At 45.9% G+C, this 23,469-nt stretch overlaps 1 protein-coding gene across 1 annotated transcript in view; it reads left to right on the plus strand.

The window, feature by feature from the left end:
- LOC117730908 (cadherin-4-like) overlaps window positions 1-23,469 on the plus strand; it is a 172,199-nt gene that overhangs the window by 57,252 nt on the left and 91,478 nt on the right. Inside the window, 1 exon segment of the mRNA XM_034532971.1 lies at window positions 8,053-8,076. Within this exon segment, the coding sequence (XP_034388862.1) occupies window positions 8,053-8,076 (24 nt within the window).

Raw genomic sequence — 23,469 nt, forward strand, 5'->3', positions numbered from 1 at the left:
AAGGAAAGATACGATTGAAACATCTTGAGAGTGGAAATTGAAAAGACAAAGAATGCTTTATGAATAACAAGCCCGACGCCGACGATGTGAAGTGAAGAAAAAAGTCAAGCCCCAGAGAGAGAGAGAGAGAGAGAGAGAGAGAGAGAGCAGCTAACTAGCCACATGCCCATTTGGATAGATTCTATTTGCTTGTTGAAAAGGTTATTGGCAGGATTGATGCCCTCGCCCGAGACGCTGCAGCTTAACTCGCACCCAGCTGGGGAAATTAGCGGCTAAGCACCTGACAGGCTCTCCGATGGAGAACGTTTAGAAGTTCAGCGTCTCTTCAAGAAACTGAATTAACCTCTCAAGCTGTTTCTTTCCCGTCGACGACATGGCTAAGATCTGGGCAAAGATGCTGGAACGGCGCCGGCGGGGTGGAAATCCAACCCGGGCGGCGGCGCGGTGTCCAAGTTACCGCCAAAGCATCCTCGTAGCTTTGAGTGCGGCGCACGTGAGCGATGCTTCTCTCCCAAGGAAAAGGGCCTTTAGTGGTTACAGCGTATTGGCAGTTGTGTGTGTGTGTGTGTGTGCCCCGTTTAAATCTCTTGATTTTAAAGTGTGTGTAAAGCATCTGACGGTACCAACGGGCCCGAGATGAGCCTTTCTTCAACGAGGCAAGAGTCACATTTTCTACCACGAATAACATTTTTGCCTCTCATCCCGTTGGAAAAAAATTAATATTCTTTTAATCTACATTTTGGTCTTTTGGCGCATTAAAAACATTCCGCGTGTTCGGAGACGTGCGCTCCAGAAGATACACTCAGAAGCCTTTTTCCACCGTGACTACTGATGCGTGCATGTTTATTAATGCGGCATTAGTCGAGGCACTTACCGACCTCAGCAAAATGATGCTTCGACGCATGTGTATGCCATACTGAGTTTAACCAAGCAGGCGTTTCCTTTGAACGGGGGAACGTGTTAAAACCGATGGTTCAAAGTGAATCATTCTAAAGAGTGCAGCCCGACCCGACGTCGGCTCTTTTACTGTCACTAAACTGTCCCGCTGATCGTCATACGCGCCCCGATGTTCTTGCGGGCGTCATCAATCATCACGTATACTCTTGACACACATTCGGCGTGTTGGGCGCTAACACGTTTCCCTGTTTGACTCACCAACGACAGCCCTCCACAAACACAACGTTAATCTGTGATGCCCAGAATCTCAGCTCTCGACTAGTGTGTTTGTGCATCTGGCGCTTGGCTGGCTCACACTTCTAAAAAACACATTTTATTTTGTCCCAATCAACACCAGATTATTGAGTTTTGGTCATTCATCACATTTCCAGCAGCACAAAGGAAAACACACCTCTCGCTCTCTTTCTTTTGTTATATATATAGCTAGGTATATATAGGTATATACTGTATTTACTGTATATATATATATTTATATATATAAATACATATATATATATATATCTATATAAATAAATATATATATATATACACATTATATATATATATATTTATATATATATATATTTATATATATATATTTATATAAATAAATAAATAAATATATATTTATATATATATTTAAATAAATAATTATATAGACATTATATTTATATATATATATATACTGTATATATATTTTCGAGGCTTTCGTCATACGGAAGTGGGCGTGGCTTCTTTGCTCAGCTCTTTATCCACGTTTTTGCATGTTTAAAAAATAATGCAGTGGGTGGACTTACAGCTGGAGGTAAAGTTCACCTTTACCTCCAGCTGTAAGCCTCCACCTCGGTTCTGTTGCACTTTCCATCAAGGAAGCAAGGAATACACACAGACACGCACACACACACACACACACACACACACACACACACACGAAGGTCGAGCTGCAGCCAACAACACGATGCAGACACGCTTATCCGGTCGTCCAATAGAAGCCATCGTCGGGGCCGCGGCGCATGGAGGGTTGACTATGCGATCGCTCCCTCCACCAGGGCCCTATTACCACAAAGCGCTAATGCCCCGTGTCATTGTGCTTCCATTCCGTCACTTTAGTACAATAATTGATCAAAATAAACATACAGCGCTTGAGAATGAGGCTTTTATATTCGGCGGTAATCAGACAACTCATTAGGCAGTAATGAGCCGACTCTGCCTGCTCTTCGCCGTGTTTGGGGGAAGTTTGGCGCATGGGGAGAAGTGTGTGTGTGTGTGTGTGTTTGTGTGTGTGTGGCTGTGCACACACAAACACACACACGCACACACCAGCCGGCACTCCTGTAGTCCCACTCCAATTATGGCAGCATCTCACCCGGGAAGAAGCCCACTTACACAGCATTCACTTTATGAATAATTGATTGTTTGTGCCAGTGTTATATTTGTAAATACACGTTTGCTCTCTGATTAATAGTTTTCTAGACATACTCATTTGTTCAATTTGATTAGACTCTTAAATGTATTATTTATTAGCTGAAAACGCTGCGCGGTTATTAGTCATCACAAGGGCAACAAGGAGATGTGACATAAGGACGCATCTGCACACCGACAGGCGCGCTCTCATCAATCCACACGTGGCAGGTGGCGGCGTGTGTGTGTGTGTGTGTGTGTGTGTGTGTGTGGGCTTTAACACGTTGCTCGGCTGTTGTGAACATTTGAACTGCCCTTCAGCATGTGTTAGCTCATGTCTCTCAGACTCACATCGAGGGATGCACCGGTACCCGATCCCATATTGACTCAAAGAGCTGGACCGGTTATCGGTGGCGAAGAAGCCGATCCATTCGGGTCGGTTCTCTGTTCACTTGGAAGAGTAACTCCTGTCAATTTTGAAGATCTCTACAAAGTTGCCGCTGCACAATTTATTATTTCAATAATAAATAACAATTTAGTACATTTGTATATATGTACTAAATTGTTATTTATTATTGAAATAAAAAAAAAAATGCATATATTGCATATATACATTATATATATATTTATGTATACATATTATTTTTACATAAATTGCATATATATATATATATAAATATATATATATAATAAATTATATACATTATATACATGTATACATATTATTTTTACATAAATTGCATATATATATATATATATATAATAAATTATATACATTATATATATGTGTACATATTATATATACATAAATTGCATATATATATATATATATATATATATATATATATATAATATAATATTTTGTTTAACAAAGTTAGGAAAGCAATGTCGGCCCAAATCCCCGTTATGGTATCTGTACTGGCGACTGAAGAGTCGTATTGGTGTACCATATATATATATAAAGGTATGAATATTGGCTGTATCATACCGAGCACATTTGCTTATCTACGGTGTTCAAAAGAAACCTGACAAAAGTGAGTTTATGTGTGAGTTACAGGAAGTGCTGCTTTGTCACACGCCTACTATATATGTTAATAGAAAGTGCATTAAGTGCGTGTCCTTCCGCTGCGTTGTTGTTGTTGAGGGAAATAAAACGTCGACCTGAGCACAAGTCCATCGCCGGGGAATGAAAACACGGAGAGAGAAAAGCGTGTCCGTCCTGACCTGTTTTTGCATCATTTTGATGAGCAGCCATTTAAATGGCCAACGTGGATGTAGGTCAAGTCGCAAAGCCGAACACAACGGCACCACGGTGTGGCATGAAGCGACGGGAAAACGGACCGTTCAATGGTCAAGCGTAATTATCCGTGTGGAACTAAAGTTTCACTCATTTCAGAATGTTTACCGCGTGACTTGAAGCCATTTTTAACGTTTGAAATACCAACAATGTAGGCTGACTGTCAAAGTGTGAGGAAGTAAGCCTCCGCGGCCAAAGTGCAGTGGAAAAGGTTATCAAACAGACAACGCCGGTGTAATTTGGTGCTTTACCCCGGGAGCTCGGAAATGTTGTCTTTGTGTCCTTCGGGGGAAGGAAATGAGAAATGAGAAACGGTGACCTTTCGGGTGAGTTTGTAATACTTTGGAGTCGGCGTCTCTCGCAGCAGCCGGGTCGAATCTGTTGGGTACTTTAAAACGAGAACGCGAAGAAGTGGAGTTTTCGGGAACGCAGGACGTTTTTGGACCAGATGACACGAGCGTCACGAGAGACGGTCACCGTGACAGGCCACGCCCCCTTTGCTGATTACATTTTCTCTAAATATGAGGAGGACATTGATAGTCCTTCGCGTCTCTGTTATATTTCTTCGGCAGTATAAATTAACTACGGTACAACGCTCTCATCAGATCAGCTTGTCCCACTGATTTCATTTTTTTCCATCAATGGATGCAATATGCAAGTTTTATGTGTGTTTTTCTTCTTTCTGCCTCCGGGCAGTGCTCTAGTTAGCTATCGGAGACACACGTCATCAAGGAATATACTTTACATATTCTTCGTAGTCCGCACGTAAATACGTACAACAACTAAAAGTTTCCCAGAATGCAGTCTGTTTCAGGGATGATGTTTGTTGTGAGTGAGAGAGGCTGACTTGAAAAACCCTAAAAACAAAAGGACATTGTGAACAAAGAACAGGAGAAACCGACGGGGATCATTTAGCATCCTCGTGCCGAATAGATCGTAAGAGGCGCTCTATAATAATGATCCATGTGTTGTTGTTTTTATTGTGGGTTTGACGGCTGAAGACGGCGACGGAAAACGAGTCAACCTGGTAAACAGGTCACAGAGTTACCATGGAGATCTTACCTACACCTACGTCTGTGCAGAGCAATAACCCGTCACAGTGGGAAAATCACAAGTATTACTCACATTTACAAAAAGGCTCCTATTAAGCCAAAGACAAAATGTCCATTTAAAGGGCCCATATTAATGACACTGAACCGGTTGATTTGCTGAAGCTCCGGCACATGCATGGAGGTAATCTGGCGGATTGGACGTCTTCTCAGCACACCGTGGGTCTTTAAGCTTTGCCGCACCCGTCAGGTCGATAAAGTGATGAAAAGGTTCGTCGATATGTAAAGCGTCTTTCCTTCTGAATTCACATTTCTCTCTTACTTTCTTAATTGCCTTGTCAAAGCAGCGTATATAAAAAAAACACTTAATTCAAACTGTAATAAAAACATCTCGGTAAGCGCCCGGTGGAAGTATTACATTCCCGACAATCGCCAGGGTTGAAATAAAAATCCGTAGTTCGCCGAGTGAGATGTGAAACACGCTGGGTGCCAGCGGCTCGCCGTGCGGCGGCTCACACTCGCTCTTCCCAGGCAAAGGCCATTTCATTAGCGAAATAAAATGACATAAACCGCCACCCCGTCCCTCAAGAAACCGACCGGTGATGGACTCAACATTTGGCCGACGGCCGATACATTCGTCCGATCGCAGACCCAACGAGCCAAAGGAAAGGAAAGCGTCCTGCGTCAGTGTGCCGGGACGTTAATGGAATACGCGTTCACATTTAGCGTCAACTGTTTCCTTAATACCAAATATTAGTATTCCACCATTGTGAGGAGAGGCTGCGTGTCTGATTTGGCCGTTACAGCATGCGCGGTGCTTATTGAGGAAAACCTTGAAACCTGTTGCAGAGAGGTTGTGGACGAATGCCCAGAGACTCAATGGGGATGGGAGGGGGAGGGGGGGGGGGGGTCTCAGTTACAAAACTGATTGACATTGTGCATCATTAGTGTGTGTTTGCGCCTGTGTGTGTGTGCGTCATGGCAGTGTGTGTGTGTTGCCGTGCTCCTTGTGAGTGCTAGCAGGCCAACTGAGGGGAGAAGCAGCGCAGCTCTGCACCATATGCCAAATATGAGCCTGCCTGCCAAGTTGTGGGGGATACTGGCAAGTGCTAGCAAGGCTGAATTCTTGACAGAGGGAGATGAATAATTGAACATGTGCGGAGCGAAGTTCTGTCGGGATGGAATCGGGGTGGTGGCTCTGCACACGGAGAAGGGGAATGGAGACGCTGCTTACTCTCTCTCAGATAGGGATGCGCTCTCAGCAAACAAGTCAAACAAGTTGCGGGGAATTTAAAAGATGAACTGGAATGGATTCCTGGCGAGACATAGACATGTGGGCCTTTTGATGTAAACAGCTATATCCAAAGAGTCATCGAGCCTACGAGTACGCAGAGAAATCGATTCGCATCCCGAAGAAACAAATGTGGAACGTTTGAAGAAGAAGAAAAAAATCTGTATCATTTAATCAATTGAGTGGAGGCAACTTTTCAAATGGGCCATGTGGGAGTGGATGACGCCGTCATCTACCTTGACAACAAATTTCCCCTTGGGGATTAATAAAGTATATATCTATGTGTCTCTATCTATGTGTTTGTATTCAAGTTGTAATCATTTTGCAGGAAAACGCATATGCTTACACATCTGAGACCTCACACCAGGCTCCCGACAACAAATACAGCTGATTATTGAAATAACAAGTATCTTAACGTATTTTCAGTATTCATGATTGCAAAAAAAAATAAAAAATGAAGGTATCAGATCTAACGAGGGAGTGTTGTTGAGCGCCGGCCAACATGGCTGTTGTGTGGGAACCCATTCACGGCAGCTTTCGAGTGGTAATAACGTGTAGGTTATGAGGCATTTTTCCCATATGTAGCAGGTTCCCATTTGATTTGATATCATCCTTTGAAGAGGCGTGTCACGGTTCAGCAAATCCACTAAACGTCTCCCCCCCCCCCCGACGGCACGCTGTGGAACCATCGGGACGAAGAGGCTCCCACCCGCAGATCTGTGAGGCTGCACCTCTCTGGGGGTCAGCGGCGCTTCCAGCTAATTGCTGACGTCGGCATGCTAATAGTGTGTAACGTGGACCGTGTCGGCCATTTAGTGTGTTGGTCGTGCTGATTAGCACGAACCACAAAGTGCACCCGAGGCTGATAGGTCAGCGTGGAAGGTGGGAACAGATTGGGCATCACCAACGTTATAGTGATTAATCTCTCGGGGGGAATCAATGCATGCACTAAATGTAGTACATTTTACTCAGAGCCACATATATCCAGCTGATATTGACTTTTGACGATGGGATCACATCGACAATAAAAGACAGATGATGAACTTACTCTCAAAAACTTACATTTTAAGAAGGATAATCAGTGGAATCTGAGCCTCGCTGTACATTTAGAGATGTTTGTGGTGCATGTTCGATCCGCTGAGCCCCGCATTACAAACCAGTTTGCCCTTCGTCTTGTTTCCACGGAGATGACGCCTCCGATCTCTATATGCCTGCTCTCTAAAACTCTGCTCTATTCTCACAGTCTTAGGGTCAAAGAACATCTTGTATTGAACATATTTCCACAAAGTCGTCTCTTCTGGCAGTACACTGGCGTGCTGTGACGCAGCTTCCCCCGCCTACTACCTCGTGGTGATTAGACGATTTGAATAGACACGTTATCTTCCGGAGCATTTCTCGACAAACTCTTGTGGGACGGCGAAGTTCAAACGTGAGAGGGGAAGCTTGGAGCCCCCGCCCCCATCACCTGAATGCTGGGATTCATGACTCTCAAAAGCAAATGTATTTGGGTCTTTTTCCACATCGCTGTTATCTTAAAGGGCTTTTCTAGATTAACAGTGTAAGCAATAAATGCAACAAAAAAAATGAGCCATGGAAATTTTGCCTGACTCAGCAACTCCGCTGGAGGACACGAGGAAGGGCGGGCGATCCAGGAGAGAGGCCGCCTCCCCCTCTCTTTTCCGTCGCCACGACGACGTACGTCGAGTACGCTCTCTTGTGTTTCAATGCGTATGAGCACCAGAGCAATGTAGACGTCGCACAACAAGCGTTTTGAGGATAATGACGAACCCCACCGCTCGAGGCAATGACGAAGGGAGAGAAAACAAACTGCATTCTGGTTAAATGGTTAATAGACAAAGACAAATGTGATAATAGCCCAATAGCAGCGCCGCGTCCTGCACGCTGTGTGTCACTACCCGGCTACTGCCTGTCACCACCCGTTAATCCTCAGAAATTGATCCGTTGTTTTTTTTTTTTCCTCTCTTGTTCACCGGTAACTTATTGGCATTGCAAAGCCACTTTAACTGAAGCCTGTTGTGTTCTAATCATCGCCCTCTCTCTCTCTTTCTGTCTCACAGATACCACCCTGTCCAGTGGACGTGGTGAGTACTGCCGCCGCACACTCCCTTGATTTAGAGCCATCCGTGTGTGGACCGATTGGCTGTGTGGAAGGAACCATTCTCAGATGTTGGGGGGGGGGGGGGGGGGGGGGGGGGGGAAAGCCAAATTGCGCGTTTCGGCAAAAATGTTGAAACAGGGAGCAAAACATCAAGCGAAGGCAATTATGAAAGCAGCATCCGCAGACCCATGTGGCCAATCACATCAATTTGAATCCGGCATCATTTTCCCTGCGCACGTTTTGCCTCGACCTACTTATTCAATTTACCCCCTGTTTGACTCCAATAGTATTCAATAAGGAGCCAATAAGTGGTATCTTTTGTACACTTTGTCTCAATCCGGGCTTTAGTGGAACGCATCTCGTCTAAATGGAGAGTCGATGGATTCTCCCACCGAAGGCGGCCTCTCTCTTTTTTTCGTTTTCATTTTGAATGTTGGCTCCCCTCTGTTGTGCTGTTATTAATGGCTTCCTGTGCTCGGAGGAGCACTTTCATCACTTCATCAAACAGGTTTCAAGGGAAAGTCCATCCGCGGCACCGGCTGTGCGTATATCTTGGGTTTATGTTGTTCTCCGGCCAGACATCTGGTCGGCCCTGTAAGCAGCTTGAGGGCGCCGCGTGCCGGCCCACTGTTCTTCTTCATGTTCCCCGCTGCACACGCTACCGCCAGGGCTTCAGCGCGGTGCTTCCACACTTTCTCTCTCTCTCTCTCTCTCTCTCTCTCTCTCTCTCTCTCTCTCTCTCTCCGTGAAGGATGAAATTGTCGAGCTAAATTGGTGCGGTGGCGTCACGCGGCGGAGACAAAACACCACACGCTGTGCGTCTGGTCTTTGAAAACCTCAAAGTGGCGAGAGGCAAGAAGAAAGCCTAAAGTTGTGGTTCAGATCAAGCACTCGAGGTTTACTTTTTGTGTGTGTTTGGTTAACCCCCTTCCCCCCTCTCCCCCCCCCCCCCCCCCCCCCCACCCCCCCCCCCCCCCCCCCCCCCCCCCCCCCCCCGGTCGCCGGGGGAGGAGACGGGGATCCGCAGCACTAGAGAAGCTTCGTGTGATCAATTTTTCATCAGCTCGCGACACAGTGTGCCACTTTTTCCCGCACAAAGAGCAAAAGGGATAAAAGTCACAGTAGGTGAAGATTTGTATTCATCCCGAGTTTTATCCTTGATTTTGACCTCATCTCTGCCTTTCTTAACCGCTCTCGCATTAACGCACACGCATGAGTCGCTCTCTCTGCTCAGTAGTCGCATAATGTGAGTTATGCTCCGCAATGAAAGGCAAAAAAGATAGAGGAGGTGCGTGGTGATTGGATTAAAAAGCAGGTGAGAGAGTGAGTGGAGGCCGTGTCAGGGCAAGGTCTGCGTGCCCTTGGTCCCTTGATGAACTGCAGAGCCAGCAGACAGCTCGTCACTCACCGGAGCACGCCTGTTCGATTCCCGTTTTCAGACGTGTGCGTTGATGGAATCATGGGAACGTACAGTTGGCCTAAATACCTGCCGTGCAAAACCGTACAGGCTACATACTCCTCCTCCCGCCCGCCCTGTCTTCATGTGCTTAACAAGCTCCTCTCTGCAGTGATGGGGTGTGTTTGGAGTCGTCTGATAGGCCTCCTCAATGTGAAGAGGCCTGCCGGCGCATCCACTCCGAGCTTAATTGGCTGTACCTGAAAGAGGGCAAGGTGTAATTGCGATAAGAGAAAACGCTGTGCTCGGCTGGTTTTAGGGCCCTTATCTATAGTCTCCGGAATTGATTATGGTTTTTCTGCCAGACGCACAAATTGCTCAGCCTCATCAACCGCACTGGAAACCACCGTAACTCTGTCTTGGCCGAACCGCAATGCACATCGGCAAACTATAAACCAAATGGTGCGTGTACTGCTGATTACGCTACAATGTTCTGACCCCTGGCTTTGAGCTCTGATCTCTGCTGGTTGTTTTGCATGCTTTCTTTCTTCTTCTTCTTCTTCTTCTTCTTCTTCTTCTTCTTCTTCTTCTTCTTCTTCTTCTTCTTCTTCTTCTTCTTTCCCCCGAAAGGCAACAGGGATATATATTTGAGACAGCAGTTTTGCATCTTATGAATGTATTTTTATGGTCTAATTAATTACTATACTTGACCTCCCTGCGGTTACTTTTATCTCAGTAGGATTCTGAAATCATGGCTCAAAATATATTAAAGCATTAGTTGAATATGGCTATTAGCTTTCTTGACAAGATTAAGATTAGAGGGTTTATCCACTCTAACTATGCAGCTGTAGCCAGCAGCCGCTTAGCCTAGTTTAGCATAGCTGGAAACATCTAGCCTGGCTCTGTCCAAAGGTAATAAAATCAATATACAATATTCAATACAAACAACATACAACATGTTGATCAGTGGGCTTCTGAGTTTGTAACTGGAGGACATAACCAGGCTAGCTGTTTCCCCCTGCTTCCAGTCTTTAAACTAAGCTAAGCTAACTTGGCAAGAAAGCCAATAAGGTCATTTTTTTCAAAATGTAGCAATTGTATTTTCTAATCCTCCGCATGTAAGACCTGTCAACCAGATGCACTTGCAGGAAAATTGCTTTCTGTACAGTCAGTCATCCCCCCACCCCCCCTTCACTCCCTATGCCGGCCGTTGAGACGTGGTTATGGCTAAAAGAGCAGCTAATGGGCTGTGAAATGTCTCCAAAGCTGGAGCAACAACAGAAGCTAATGTTCAAAGCCCTTCTGAAACAAAACGAGCGGCGAAGAACCCTGACAAAGAGGCGAAAAGAGAGTGTGTGTGTGGGGGGGGGTCATCCCTAGTTTGCCCTGATGTGTCAGAGAGGCCATTTCTGTCAGCCCAGTTGTAGTGAAGCTTTCCTCGTGGCCTTGGAGGAATGGCCGTAATTGCCTGCTGGAATGGATCACACTGCAGTCTGTAGAGTTTCATTTTCCCCGTGTAACACCAGATCCCGAATGCTGCTCTGACATTTGCCGTTTCAATCTTCCTAGCTGCAGTGCACGATGCTTAGTGGGGCAAATTCAAGGCTCGGGGATATTGACAAGGCAGCTTGAAATATTACGCTTGGCCATTTTCTTTTTTTTTGATTTACCAATCAGAGAGCTATTGCTGTCGTTTCACCGCTCGCGCCTCATCGCCGCTTAATTTGAACACGGGTTCATTTTGGTCTACTTAATAATCCAAGCATCTTTTATTACACAAAAGTTTAGAAGAAAAAGTGGGAAGACGTCAGCTTTAAAACGCCTTTTTTCGCCGAAGGAGAAGCCGCGTGGAATGCGATGATTCTTGATCGTTTGCGAGCGTCCTTTCTCTAAAATATGGTGATGCGTGCGACCCCTTCTGCTTCTTTTCCCCCCTCAGTACTAATTAAAGATGTTTTTCTGCAGCGGATCTTGAGCTGATGAAGACAGCCACTAAGAGCTCTTGAAGTAAAGTCACACAGGACCCCGTACGGCAGATGGTTTGTGCGAGAGTATGTGCGAAAGAGAGATAGAAGCAGAGAAGGAAATAAACAAGCGTGAAGAAATGGCAGCCTGTCTCCAAGCGAAGGAGCGCCGGTTTTTCACACCCAATTTAAGACTTACTGTTTCCAAATTTTTCAAACTTTTTTCCGCTAAAAAATGCTGTCAAACCTATGGGAGGCCAGGGGGAAAAAAAACATCAGATCTTGTTCTGCGGAGGATGTTTTTTCCTCTTTTTTTTGCACAAACCGTGGAGACGAGTATTTCTCCGCGAGAGGAAAAAAGAAGAAAGAAAAAAAAGAAAGCGCCGGGAACAGCTTGATCTCGTGGCTTTGACCACCTCTCCCAGCTGAATGGAAACAAGCCTTTCGCTACAAAGAGCGTGCAGAGGGTCAGGGCTCAGAGGACAGTGCCGAATGGCTACGAGTCCGGCTTTCCCCCAAGTGGATTGCATGTTTCAAAAAGATAACACTTGATCAGTGTGTTTTTTAAGAGAAAAGGGCCCTCTTTTTTTGTGATGCAGATGAGAGCCGACAGGAAACTCGCCGGATACCAAAGGGGGCTACGTCTTTGCGCCGAGGTCCAGAGGAGATCACACCCGATGCAAAGCTTTCCCTCACCACAACGCTTTCATGTGCGCTGTGCTTTTCACGGGCCCAGACGTCGTCTTTGTCGTCCAGCTTTTCCGAGTCCCTGTCTGATCTCGGCGTGCTTTGCTGCTTTGCATCTTGCATTCTGCATCTCCGTAATTTCCGCCGCGGCGTGCACTTGACCAATTAGCTCGCACTTCATTTTAACGTGCCGACTGGGTCTAATGAAGCCACATTTCCTGGGTTTAATTATACAAACATTATGTGGTATTATGGAGGGAAGAGGAAATGGCGGCGCGCACTTTAGCATCCCTCCCTTCCATAATCACCTCCTGCTGTGGGCGACTTCTCCCTCTCCTGCTCTCGCTCCCTTTACTGTAAATATCTCTCCTCTCTCCTCCGCTCGGCACTCTCGGGCACCTCCTCGCCTCCTTTTCCCAGACACATGGCTGGAGTGTTAAGGGCCTGTGAGACAGGGCCGGTCTGGGCAAATCCCTACCCAAATTAGAGAGTAGAGACCAGTATTAAAGGCACTGCTACCAACAGTTAGATTGCAATGTCTCTGGAACAAAAAGGAGAGCAGTTTGTTCCTCTTTCCCTTAAAAAAAGAGCATGCGCACTGGAGCGCGGCTTCGGAACTGTGTCATGCTTTAAGATCTCGGGTGGAATTATAATGCAGCGCGGAGCCGACGTTCGCACGAGGCTCGGCCCCTCAACGAGGCGTGCTCGTGATTGGCACCCGGGTTTGCATAAAGAGCTAAAGGGAAAGAAAAAAAGCCCCGCTATTTGAACACACATTTCTCCTCAGATGCTCGGCTCCTCGGAGGCTCACGTTTGCGATCATGTGAAGCACTCTGGCTTTTTAACTCCTGCATTTGGTTCTTTTTTCTCTGTCGAATGGGTTTTTTTTTTTGCAGGGGGAACAATTTGCTTGTCGATCACAACGACCCTCTCAGTGTTTCTTCCACGCACAGATTACTGGATGCACTCAACTCAAATTGAGCACGCGTCCGGCATCTGTGTGTGTGTGTGTGTGTTTGTGTGTGTGTGTGTGTGTGTGTGTGTGTGTGTGTGTGTGTGTGATTGGATGGATGGATGAGTGTGCATGTGTGTCTGTATGTCAGACATTTTATGTTATAAGAACTAATCCGCCACTTCTATAAGATTACTGGTGGAGCTGCCTGCATGCGGCGCGTGTCGACATCCCAGCTGACAGAACCTGCTGAGTTCCCTTTTTCCTTGACGTGCATTGGAACTGCACTTCCCTCGATCCCACCAAATCACTTTAATCAACCCTAACTCGACAAATGTATATAATCTAAACTCTTCTTCATTGCGAGTTTGTCGTTTGGCACATTTTGGTGTGTGCAGCACATCTAGTCTCAATGGGCCTTTTCCATTAACAACACACTACTGTTGTGTGTAATTATTGCTCCTCTGCACGTGAAAGCAGATAAAAGCCGGAGAATGCAGTGGTCAAGTCCAGTCCAGCGTTTCTTAAGGCGCACTTGTTAACGTGAGCAATTTGCCTCGTATGGTTTTTAAAAAAAACCGAGCGCAAATTTCTGCTTAATGTTGGTTAAGTTGCAATTGCGATCGTAAATGTGCCTACTGTCCCATAAAAAGGCTACGGGGACTTTAACTTTCTGTATAAATCATTTAATGTTTAGTTAGTACACCAACTACAGTCTTTTGTTATAAGAGTAAGTCCACCAAAAACAGGATGTTCCTGTTTTTATCTTGAGGGCTTAGACACTGAAAAAGCTCCGGGAATATACGATGTAATCCAACGCAAAGTATTACTTACTTATTTTAAGGGGAGAGAGGGAGAACTGTGAAACACGCTGTAAAGTATTCTCCCCGGGAAAACAGATAAATGAAACAAGCATTTTCTGTGAGGGATGAAGAGGTGTACTTTTCTCACCTATGACAAAGTCTAATTCACGTTGCTCACTTTCCTGCTCCGATTCTCTATAAAAAAAAAAAAAACAGCCCATTCCACATATGGCCACTCACGAAAAGAAGCATTCAAGATAATAATCTGTCAATGTGGCTCCTCGGAGGTTCATGTCGGCCTTTTTTTTGTTTTTAATTACACTGAATATGACCGTCTGTTGCGGTGTTTACAGTATGTGCCTCGTACAGTGTGCAGTGCAGTGTTGTTGTTGTTGTTGTTGTTGTTGTTGTCACTTAGCCGCTATGTTGGCTTCATCTACATCTTCTTCTTCTCCTGCATTTTCCACAATGCTTTTTGACAATCCGCAGCACTTTTTTTCCATTCATCTGCGGTTTGTATGTGACCAGAATAAATTCAGCTCCATATTCAATGATTCATGTTCATGGTGCTACAGAAACATGCTAATGGCGTGAGTCCATGGATGGATTACCAAATGTTGCACAGACAAGAGGGCGAATCCTGATGACTCCTGTGATCCATTGACTCAAAATGCATCAATTCTTTGGTTCCTGATCAAATTACCCAATAACTTTCCCATCAGCCCCAGCTGTACTTAGCAAATTAATTAGCGAGTGCTCAGATGCTACATGGACATGCTCAACATTATACCTGCTAGCCATCAGTTAGCGTGTTTGCATTGTGAGCTCGTTGACGTTAGCATTTAGCTCAAAGCAGCACAGCTGATATCTGATATCTCAGAAAAATGTAATAGAAATATTGATCGCTCTTTGCTTCCCAGTGTCGGGCCTACAAACTGGAGGCCAGCGTGTACTGGTGCATGTTGCGTTGCTCATTTTTAAATTGTGTTTTTGTGATTACTTTTAGTTTTTTATTCGGTAACTTCCTGGCGTTAAGCTAGATACGTGCTGGAATAGTGGAAATGTAGGCGTTAGCGAGTGCTCGGATGCTACATGGACATGCTCAACATTATACCTGCTAGCCATCAGTTAGCATGTTTGCATTGTGAGCTTGTTGACGTTAGCATTTAGCTCAAAGCAGCACAGCTCATTTATGTTATCTGAACTCGGAAAAAAATGTAATACAAATAATGATCACTCTTTGCTTCCCAGTGTCAAGACTACAAACTGGAGGCCAGCGCGTACTGGTGCATATTGCGTTAATAATAATAATTGTGTTTTTGTGATTACTTTGTTTTTTTATTCAATAACCTCCTGGCGTTAAGCTAGATACGTGCTGGAATAGTGGAAATGTAGGCGTAAAAGTGTAAATAAAATGAACACCGCTAACTTGTTTCATGTGTTGAAGTTCTATAAGAAGTGTTCTTGTAAAACAGGTAATATTGGTGACTCGCCCAAAATGACCCTGTTGTTGTCCTTCCCTCATCCTCCATCATCGTTTCCACGCCCCACCGTATCAATGCAGCAATTCATTTCAAATTGATTGAACTGGTTCCGCACCACTGATGTTTTTCATTTGGGGGCCCCGAGGAAAGACAGCATATTGCTGGCTCAACCTTTCCAAACTGCACCTGTACAAACAGTTTTTTCTTCACCCGGCTCGCACAGCTCCATCACTCTCACCCACTCTGTAGATTAGCTCTGCACTGTGCTGGAGGAAGAATGAGGCCAGCGACAATCAAACATTAATCTGTTTTATAAGACAGAGGGAGCGCCTGCACTCCCCTTGGTCCCCCTCCTCCTTGCCCTTAGCATGCCCTACCTCTGAATGTTAATGTGACTGCCATTACTCATTCATGAGCTGCCCGCTGCTCCTTGCCCAGAGCCTGGTGTCCGATGGCCGAGGGTTGGACGACCGTGCCACGCGGCATTCAGTTTATTTAAATAACAGAACACGGTCAGCTGGGCCGTGTCGTATTTACTGTCTTGTGATAGACGGGGGTAAGAAAACACAAGTGGGAAACAATGCGGTCATTACTCTTTCACATAAGCCCAAAATGCAAGCCGTCCACTTTTTATTCCGTAAATGGCCGATACGATAAGATGTATTTGCATTTGGAGGGTTTGTAATTGGACATAAATCTTGCTAAACCGCCTCCGCGCTGAGACTAAGCACCTGGATATGTGCAGACAGGCAGCTTTGCAGAGTTGGAGTGAGAGCGGTTGTTCTCGGTAGCCGGCACACGGAGTCACTCTTCTTATTCTCAGCGTAGTGACATCAAAAGAAGCGAGGTGAGACACCCGGAGATCTCGCTGAGGCACCCGGAGATCTCGCACGGTGACGGCGCGCGAAGAGTTGCGAACCGTGTCAGGACGCGTGTCAGAGATTAATGGCGTAAGGGGAACGCGCCGGCATGTGTCTGGACCTGCCGGAGGCGGCTGAGGATCGAGGAGCAGCTTGTTTTTTCTTCTTCTTCTTCTTCTTCTTGCTCGCTGTGAGCTCGTGTGCAGCGTGCGACGGCTCCAGAGGTGTTGCTAAGTGTGAACTGGCTGAAGGCCCAGGATCCCACAGACTGGTCACGCAATCCCGTTTCCCCAGATGGCTTTGCTCTTCAGCCCCTCCCCTCGCGTCCCCCCCCCCCCCCCCCCCCCCCCCCACCCCACCCCACCCCCCTCTGATGAGTGGATACAGTCCAGTGGAGCCGTCACTTGTTTCCATGCATGTTTAATGTCCGTACTCGATGTTACCGCGAACGGCACTCTCCCCGGCACATGTCAACATTTTTCTGGCCGTCACCGTGGCCGTGTTCTCCCTGCTTCGCCTACAAATGGGTTCCCTCTCGGAAAAAAAACGGAACGGGGAGCTTTTGAACGTCGGTGCACGGCGAATACATTAAAACATAATCAACCGACAGTGGAGCAAGTCAGCCTGTAACCGTCACAGCGCAAACAAGAGTTTCATGTTTATTTTAAGAAAACTCGCCCTAGGAGAATGTCTCCTCCCTTCATCTCGCTCTTGCCTTTGGAGCCTCGTATTTTCTTTTTTTTCGCAGCCTTAGGGGGGATTCTCAGCGAACAGGCAGAAACAGGAAGTGTGTAGCCCGTGGCTAAAAGGTAGTTGCACAGTGCACACACACACACACACACACACGCACGTATACTGCTCTCCTATGGGAGTGCTAATCCCAATGAAAGGAGACTCCCACTGCTCTCTGATCCCTGAGTCCTGCTGCGGCGGTTCATTTGGTGCCCGGCGGAGAGAGACAGCTCCGGTTGATGCTCCCACACATGGTGTCCTTGACCGAGGCGCAGACGTGACTCAGGCCGAGCCCCATGCTGATCCCGAAAGTTCCCTATTAGAAATCGATGGCCGTTTTGACGCCCCTTTCATTCAAGAGCCCTTTGTGCCGTGTCTTCACCACCATGGAGAGAGGAGGGAGAAAGCAGGTTGCAGGGAGAGAGAGTGTGTGTGTGTGTGTGTGTGTGTGTGTGTGTGTGTGTGTTTGTGTGTGTGTGTGTGTCCATGTGCATACTGACGACCCCTCACACCTCCCTGAATCACGGTGCTTCCTCATGGGAAGCCAGGCGTTAATGCCAGATTAACTATCTCCTCTTCATTATAGGAAAGAGTCCTCTGCGCAACCTTGATGCTTTGAAGTGGTGTAAAAGTTCACTCGGAGTCCATTGGCCATGTCTGCTCTGTGTGTGTGTGCGCGCGTGTGTGTGTGCGTGTGTGTGTGTGTCCAAACGGTATAACCGTGAAGCTCTGGACTACAAACACAACAAAGAGACTGCTTAAATGAATGGCCTTTAACATCATTAAATGGGGAGGAAGAAGGGGAATATTTCCTGCCATGAGGACTCAGTAACACCCCCCCACCCCCCAACCCCACCCCACCACTCTGAGAGCTTCTGCGGCTGCTGACGGACGGACATCTCAATGCAGTTCTCCTCAATGTCATGAATTTTAAAGAAGCGATAATAAACCCCGAGGGCCCTTATTCAGCACAACAGCACTTAATAAGGAATTTGCCAACCTATGTCCTCCACATTTAATCACACGTACAGTGCAGATGGCTATCTTCACTTCTGATTACATCCCTTAATTCTCTGCTTGACTGCGAGCCTAAATGGTAACCTTCGATTCAGAGAGGGAAAATGGAAGAATCAGCAGCGAGGGGGATGCTCAAGGTGTCTCCGTTCTTTGCTGCTCCTGATTCCCGTGCTTTAAGCCCACCTGCTTTAAATTGCATTCAATTCTATTGCGTACGCGGGAGAGTAAAAGAGAGCGGGGGTTGTGAGGAGAGGGGAAAAGTCTGCGTGCCATTTTTTTTTTTTTTATTACATTTCCTTTTTAGGCGAAGAAGTTAAAAATAAATTGGACATCAAATCCTCCGATTATTTTGGGTATGGATTCGTCATGCTCTTTGGCACATACCACTTTAAATATAGTTACAGTCAAAGCCTTCGAGGTTGAGTCGGCAATCTGGTATATTTAATTTTATGCCAAGATTCTATTATGTGCTTTTTCTCTGATAATACCGACTCAAATAGCCGGATTCAGTGACCACGGCTGCTCCCGTATTTAAATACCATTACGTTATAATGAAATGTATTTACAATTATTCTTTACAATGTCAGGAAGGCGAGGTGTAAGTCAGGCCTGGTATTTCCTTTACACTTAAAAGAATGGTCACTTTCCCCCAGTGAGGCACACACAGCTTATTAATTAAACGTTCTTGCTCTTTGAAGGACATTTCTTTCGACATGCTATACTCTCACGTCTGTACAGCGACTATGAAAATTGGAGAGCACGCAGCTGCTTATCTTAGCTTAGCATACGAAACAGAAGGGAACATATGGTGCGTCTCTGCGAAGGCATTCAAATGGCTCGGCCAAGACAACCGGCTAACTCACTGGCTGTTGGCTGCAGCTCCGTATTCAGTGTTAAGACTTGAGAGTTTTGGCAAGAAGGCGAAATACGTGTTGAACCATCCCCTGAAAAGCAGCGCAACGGGGGCTGGAGTGGAGGACCCGGTAGGATCGTTGCAACGGGACCATGAGCGGATGTAAAATTGTCTTAATTATGACCATTATCACCAAAAAAGAACTCCCCATATAGCACCTCCGAGTGAGTCAGCTGTCCGGCTGTAACAGCTGGCTGCCGACTTTAAAGCTCGCAGCCTAGTTTAAAACTTGCCGAGTAGGTTATCTACCCCCCCCCCCCGGTCCAGATTCATCTTTGCAGAAACACGCTTTCAACCCGCCGCTAACACAGGTGCCGCGCGCTCTCCCTTGCAAGAAAAAAAGGGACACCTTTGCGAGCTCATAAATAACCACGGTGAATGTCGGGGGGGGGGGGGGGTCACCTCCGCACACAAGTAGGGCAGTGTTGTCCGTGGAGGATTGGGGGCGCATCCTCCCCCCACCGTCCGTGGAGAAGTGGCTACCGTCAGCAGGTTTAGGAGCAGCAAGCGGACGGTTCATATTTAGGACGAAGCTCCCCCCCCCCCCCCCCCCAGGCTCCCCCCTCTGCGACAGGTGTCTTTTCAGGTGATAAATGAAGGGCTGTTTGTCTGAAGCAGAAAATAAAATGCACCTTGTAGCGCGACAAATAAAAACAGGGCTCCGAGACACCTTGAAGAGGATTAATCACGCATTAAAAGGTGCTGTCCTGAGACACGGCCTGTACGGCCATTTATGAAAACAAACTCCTCTATTAGTCCCTCATTAACAGTATGATGAAGTACCGCATCATCACCTTCCGAGATGTGTGCCGGTTTGGTATTTCGCCTTTGCTTCAGTTCATCTTTAAAAAAAAAATGTTTCCTTAATATAATAAACTCCATTTAAACAAACATTCTCCGTGGCGAACTTTCGCAGCTATTAAACTCCGCCGCGGTGACTTTTGACGTCACGCGGCCTCGCATTTATTGCCGTGCCGTGAAAATGTCACTTAACCTCATTACTTCGAGTGTGTGTTTTTGGTCGTCGTCACTGTGGTTAATGATGCCGAGAGAGAAGGCGGCGCCTGCCACGGGGCGGCTGGAGGCACAGAAGACACGTACCTGCCTTCTCCTGAGACACTAGGCACCGTCGCACCGTGGAGGGGTTCTGGTGGTTCTGGTAGAGGATTAAAAAGTAACCTTTCTTTTAAATATTAAATCCGCAGCAGCTCACAAGCTCTCCCAACCAGAAAATCATCATCCGGCAGGTTGTCGCACGGCCATGATGATAAATCAATCAGCAAAATTAGACAACATATGTATCTCTTAGTGGGGAAAGGTCTGCATGCTGATGTTGACGTGCCATACCAGAATGATACTTTTTTGCTTTTTGTAATTGGTGCAGAATTTCTGTGCAAAGTCACAGCGCATGATGAATGAACATGATTACTGATAATTGCTATGTCTTTGGTAATTGCACCATTTAAACACACGTCAATGGCATTTTCAGACATCACAATGCTGCCATACACGCACGCGCACACACACACACACACACACACACACAAACGCACACACACACACACACACACACACACACACACACACATAAACACATCTCCTTATTCTGTCCACCCCCACACACATTTACCTGGTAGAACAGAGTGACCTCGTTCTGCCAGAACCCTTCAGTCATCCACAGTGTGCTCAGACACACACACACACACATATGCGCACACACACACACACACACACACACGCCTCTCACTCCCTCAGCGGACCTGTTAAGTGATTAGCTCAACACTGCACGCTGCTGCGCACACGCACAGTTCCTCCACTAGAGAGGCTGTGATCACGCGGCCTATAGCGCCCTATAGCGCCCTATATACTGATGAGCGGTAGATTAGCCTCAGACGGCAGCAGCAGCAGCAGCAGCAGCAGCAGCTGATGATCTCATCACTGTCAAGTCGAGATATTTTCAGGACACCCGGTGTTTGCTGAGATGCCCGAAAAGCCTGCAGGGACCAAGAAGGATACAAATATTCCACTGACTGAAAATGTTCCGCTGAGCACTTCTGAGGTGAATTCATGATTGTGCGATGTCAACGTGCGCATGGTCGGTCGTACGGTCGGGAACGTGAAGAGAGACATTTTGAGGGGCTTGGGCTCCATGTGCTTCCTGTTGCTCCTCCTGGTGTACACATGCACTTAAACCCAGAAGAAGAAAAAACTAAATCGGATGTATTTCTTAAAAAAAAATAAAGGCTTCATATGTTGAAATATAGGCTTCATACGGATGCTATATTCAACCCAGCGTCTATGTAAACATCTTAAACACAAGTTACAAACAAAACATTGCATTGAAGATTTATTTTTTTTGTTCACGATTTTTTTTAAAGAGGAATAACTGTAAATGAGATTTAGGCCACAAAAGGTTCTCGTATTTTCGCACCTACATGAACATATTTGCGTAAAAGTCGTTCCATGCTTCTCACTTTTATATTCTAAGTGTTTTTTTTTGGCTGAGTCACACATCTCGTTGCACATTACGAAAAAGTCAAAACGCGCGGACCACAAAACCAAATAGGCGCGAACACATCTGTGCCTTTATGCAAGTCGACTAATTAATAAAGACGGTGAGAATAAAAATGCTCATTCAATTCAATTCAGTTTATTTTTGTATAGCCCAATATCACAAATTACAAATTTGCCTCAGAGGGCTTTACAATCTGTACACATACGACATCCCTGACCTTTGACCTCACATCGGATCAGGAAAAACTCCCCAAAAAATAACCTTTGAGGGAAGAAACCTTCAGGAGAGCAACAGATGAGGATCCCTCTCCTCAGATGAACAGCGTTACAGAGTTACATAAACACATTACATGAATAAGACAATATGACAATGTATGAATGGAACTCCAATCCATGAAACAGAAGGAGGTAGAGAGGAGGGGGGGGGGGGGGGCGCATCAGCAGGACCAAGGCAGGAGGCATCAGACACATGCAGTATGATTTCTGTCAATCACCTTAACATTATGGATGGCGATTGCTTGTTTTGCACATACATAACTGTGTGTGTGTGTGTGTGTGTGTGTGTGTGTGTGTGTGTGTGTCGTGCCATTCTGTAGGATGCACGTTTGTGTGTTTCGGGTATTTGAAGTGTGTATTTGAAGTGTGTATTTGAAGTGTGTATCCAGCTTTTTTTAGTAACTAACTCCTCCGTCGTTAATAAATGGGTGAACGTTCATTGGTGGAATGATGTGTTCTTCCTTCAGTGGAGAGCAACAAAGCCTCATGGTCCGTCTCCAGCCAAGAATGTAGAACATTTCATTTAGCTCTCGCTCCACAAAGCCGGCGAGGCAACGACAGAGGAGCCGCATTGTGGAGCCGCGAGCCCTCTCTGAAAGGGGTCGCGTTGTTGCACATTTAAAGTTGCGGGGGAACGGAGAATAGTTTGACCTCCAGTAAGAGCTCACTAATCGTGTGAATTATCTCTTTCTGTGTGAACTCCTGCCCATTTTTTTTTGGGTAAAAACTTGCACGCGCGTTCAGAAACCGGGAAAAAATCTTCAAAAGTACAAAATTAGACGGGAGAATTGTTTTGATCCTCGTTTTGTACGAGTGCTTACATAATGCATACCGTTTTATGGAGTGCTACATGGGTGCATTAGCAGCCACTCTGAAAAGGGTCGGCACATTTCAGCATGAACATGGCTCGCCTCTTCAATCCTTTTCTCTCTCTCTCTCTCTCTCTCTCGCCCCGTCTATTTTTATCGGATCACAATCCTGCCGCCGTTTTCTCGTTAATGTTCGCGCTTCTTCTTTTTTTACTCCCTTTTTTTTTTTATCTTCTCCTCGCATCTCGTTCTACTTAATGCCCGCCCTTGTCTTCCCACGTCCTCTCTGTTTTTTTCTTCTTCTTCATTTTCCCCTTTTTGTTATCGCCTCGAACAAAAAAACGCTGCCATGGTTTCCTTTTGCGTGAAAAAGTGAGACCTATTAACTGACAAAGATGTCTCAGGGGAGAACCACTTGTCCTTAAATTATGAATGATCACTCTCTCAATTTGCCTGCCTCATTATACAACTCTCTCTCTCTCTCTCTCTCTCTCTCTCCCTCCCTCCCTCGCTCTCATGGCGTCCTTCTCTTTATTTCTTTAACTACATATCCCCGATCCACCTTTGGAATTTTTTTGTATAAAATGCCATAACCAAAATAAATCAGAAATTGCTTACCAAACATATGACGTAAGCAAGATCTATGGATGAGGATGCAACTGAACGTCTTCCCCGACTCGTTGGCTTCAAATGCAACTATGAATTTGAAGAAGAGACACAAACACAGAAGTTTAAGAGCTCCGTGCTATAAGACAGAACAAATGGAGAATGCAAAACACACCAGGGCTGAAACAGATATATATATATATATATATATATATATATATATATATATATATATATATATTAGATTGCTCTGGTTCAGGGGATTACAATTTGTTTTCTGTAAGGATGTACGCAGCGCTCACTTGTCTCCCGGCTAATCTGTGGGTCTTTTTCTTGGATTATAATTGTTGCAGACATGTCCGT

Source organism: Cyclopterus lumpus, chromosome 5, assembly GCF_009769545.1.
Source record: "Cyclopterus lumpus isolate fCycLum1 chromosome 5, fCycLum1.pri, whole genome shotgun sequence".
NCBI classification, from domain to species: Eukaryota; Metazoa; Chordata; class Actinopteri; order Perciformes; family Cyclopteridae; genus Cyclopterus; species Cyclopterus lumpus.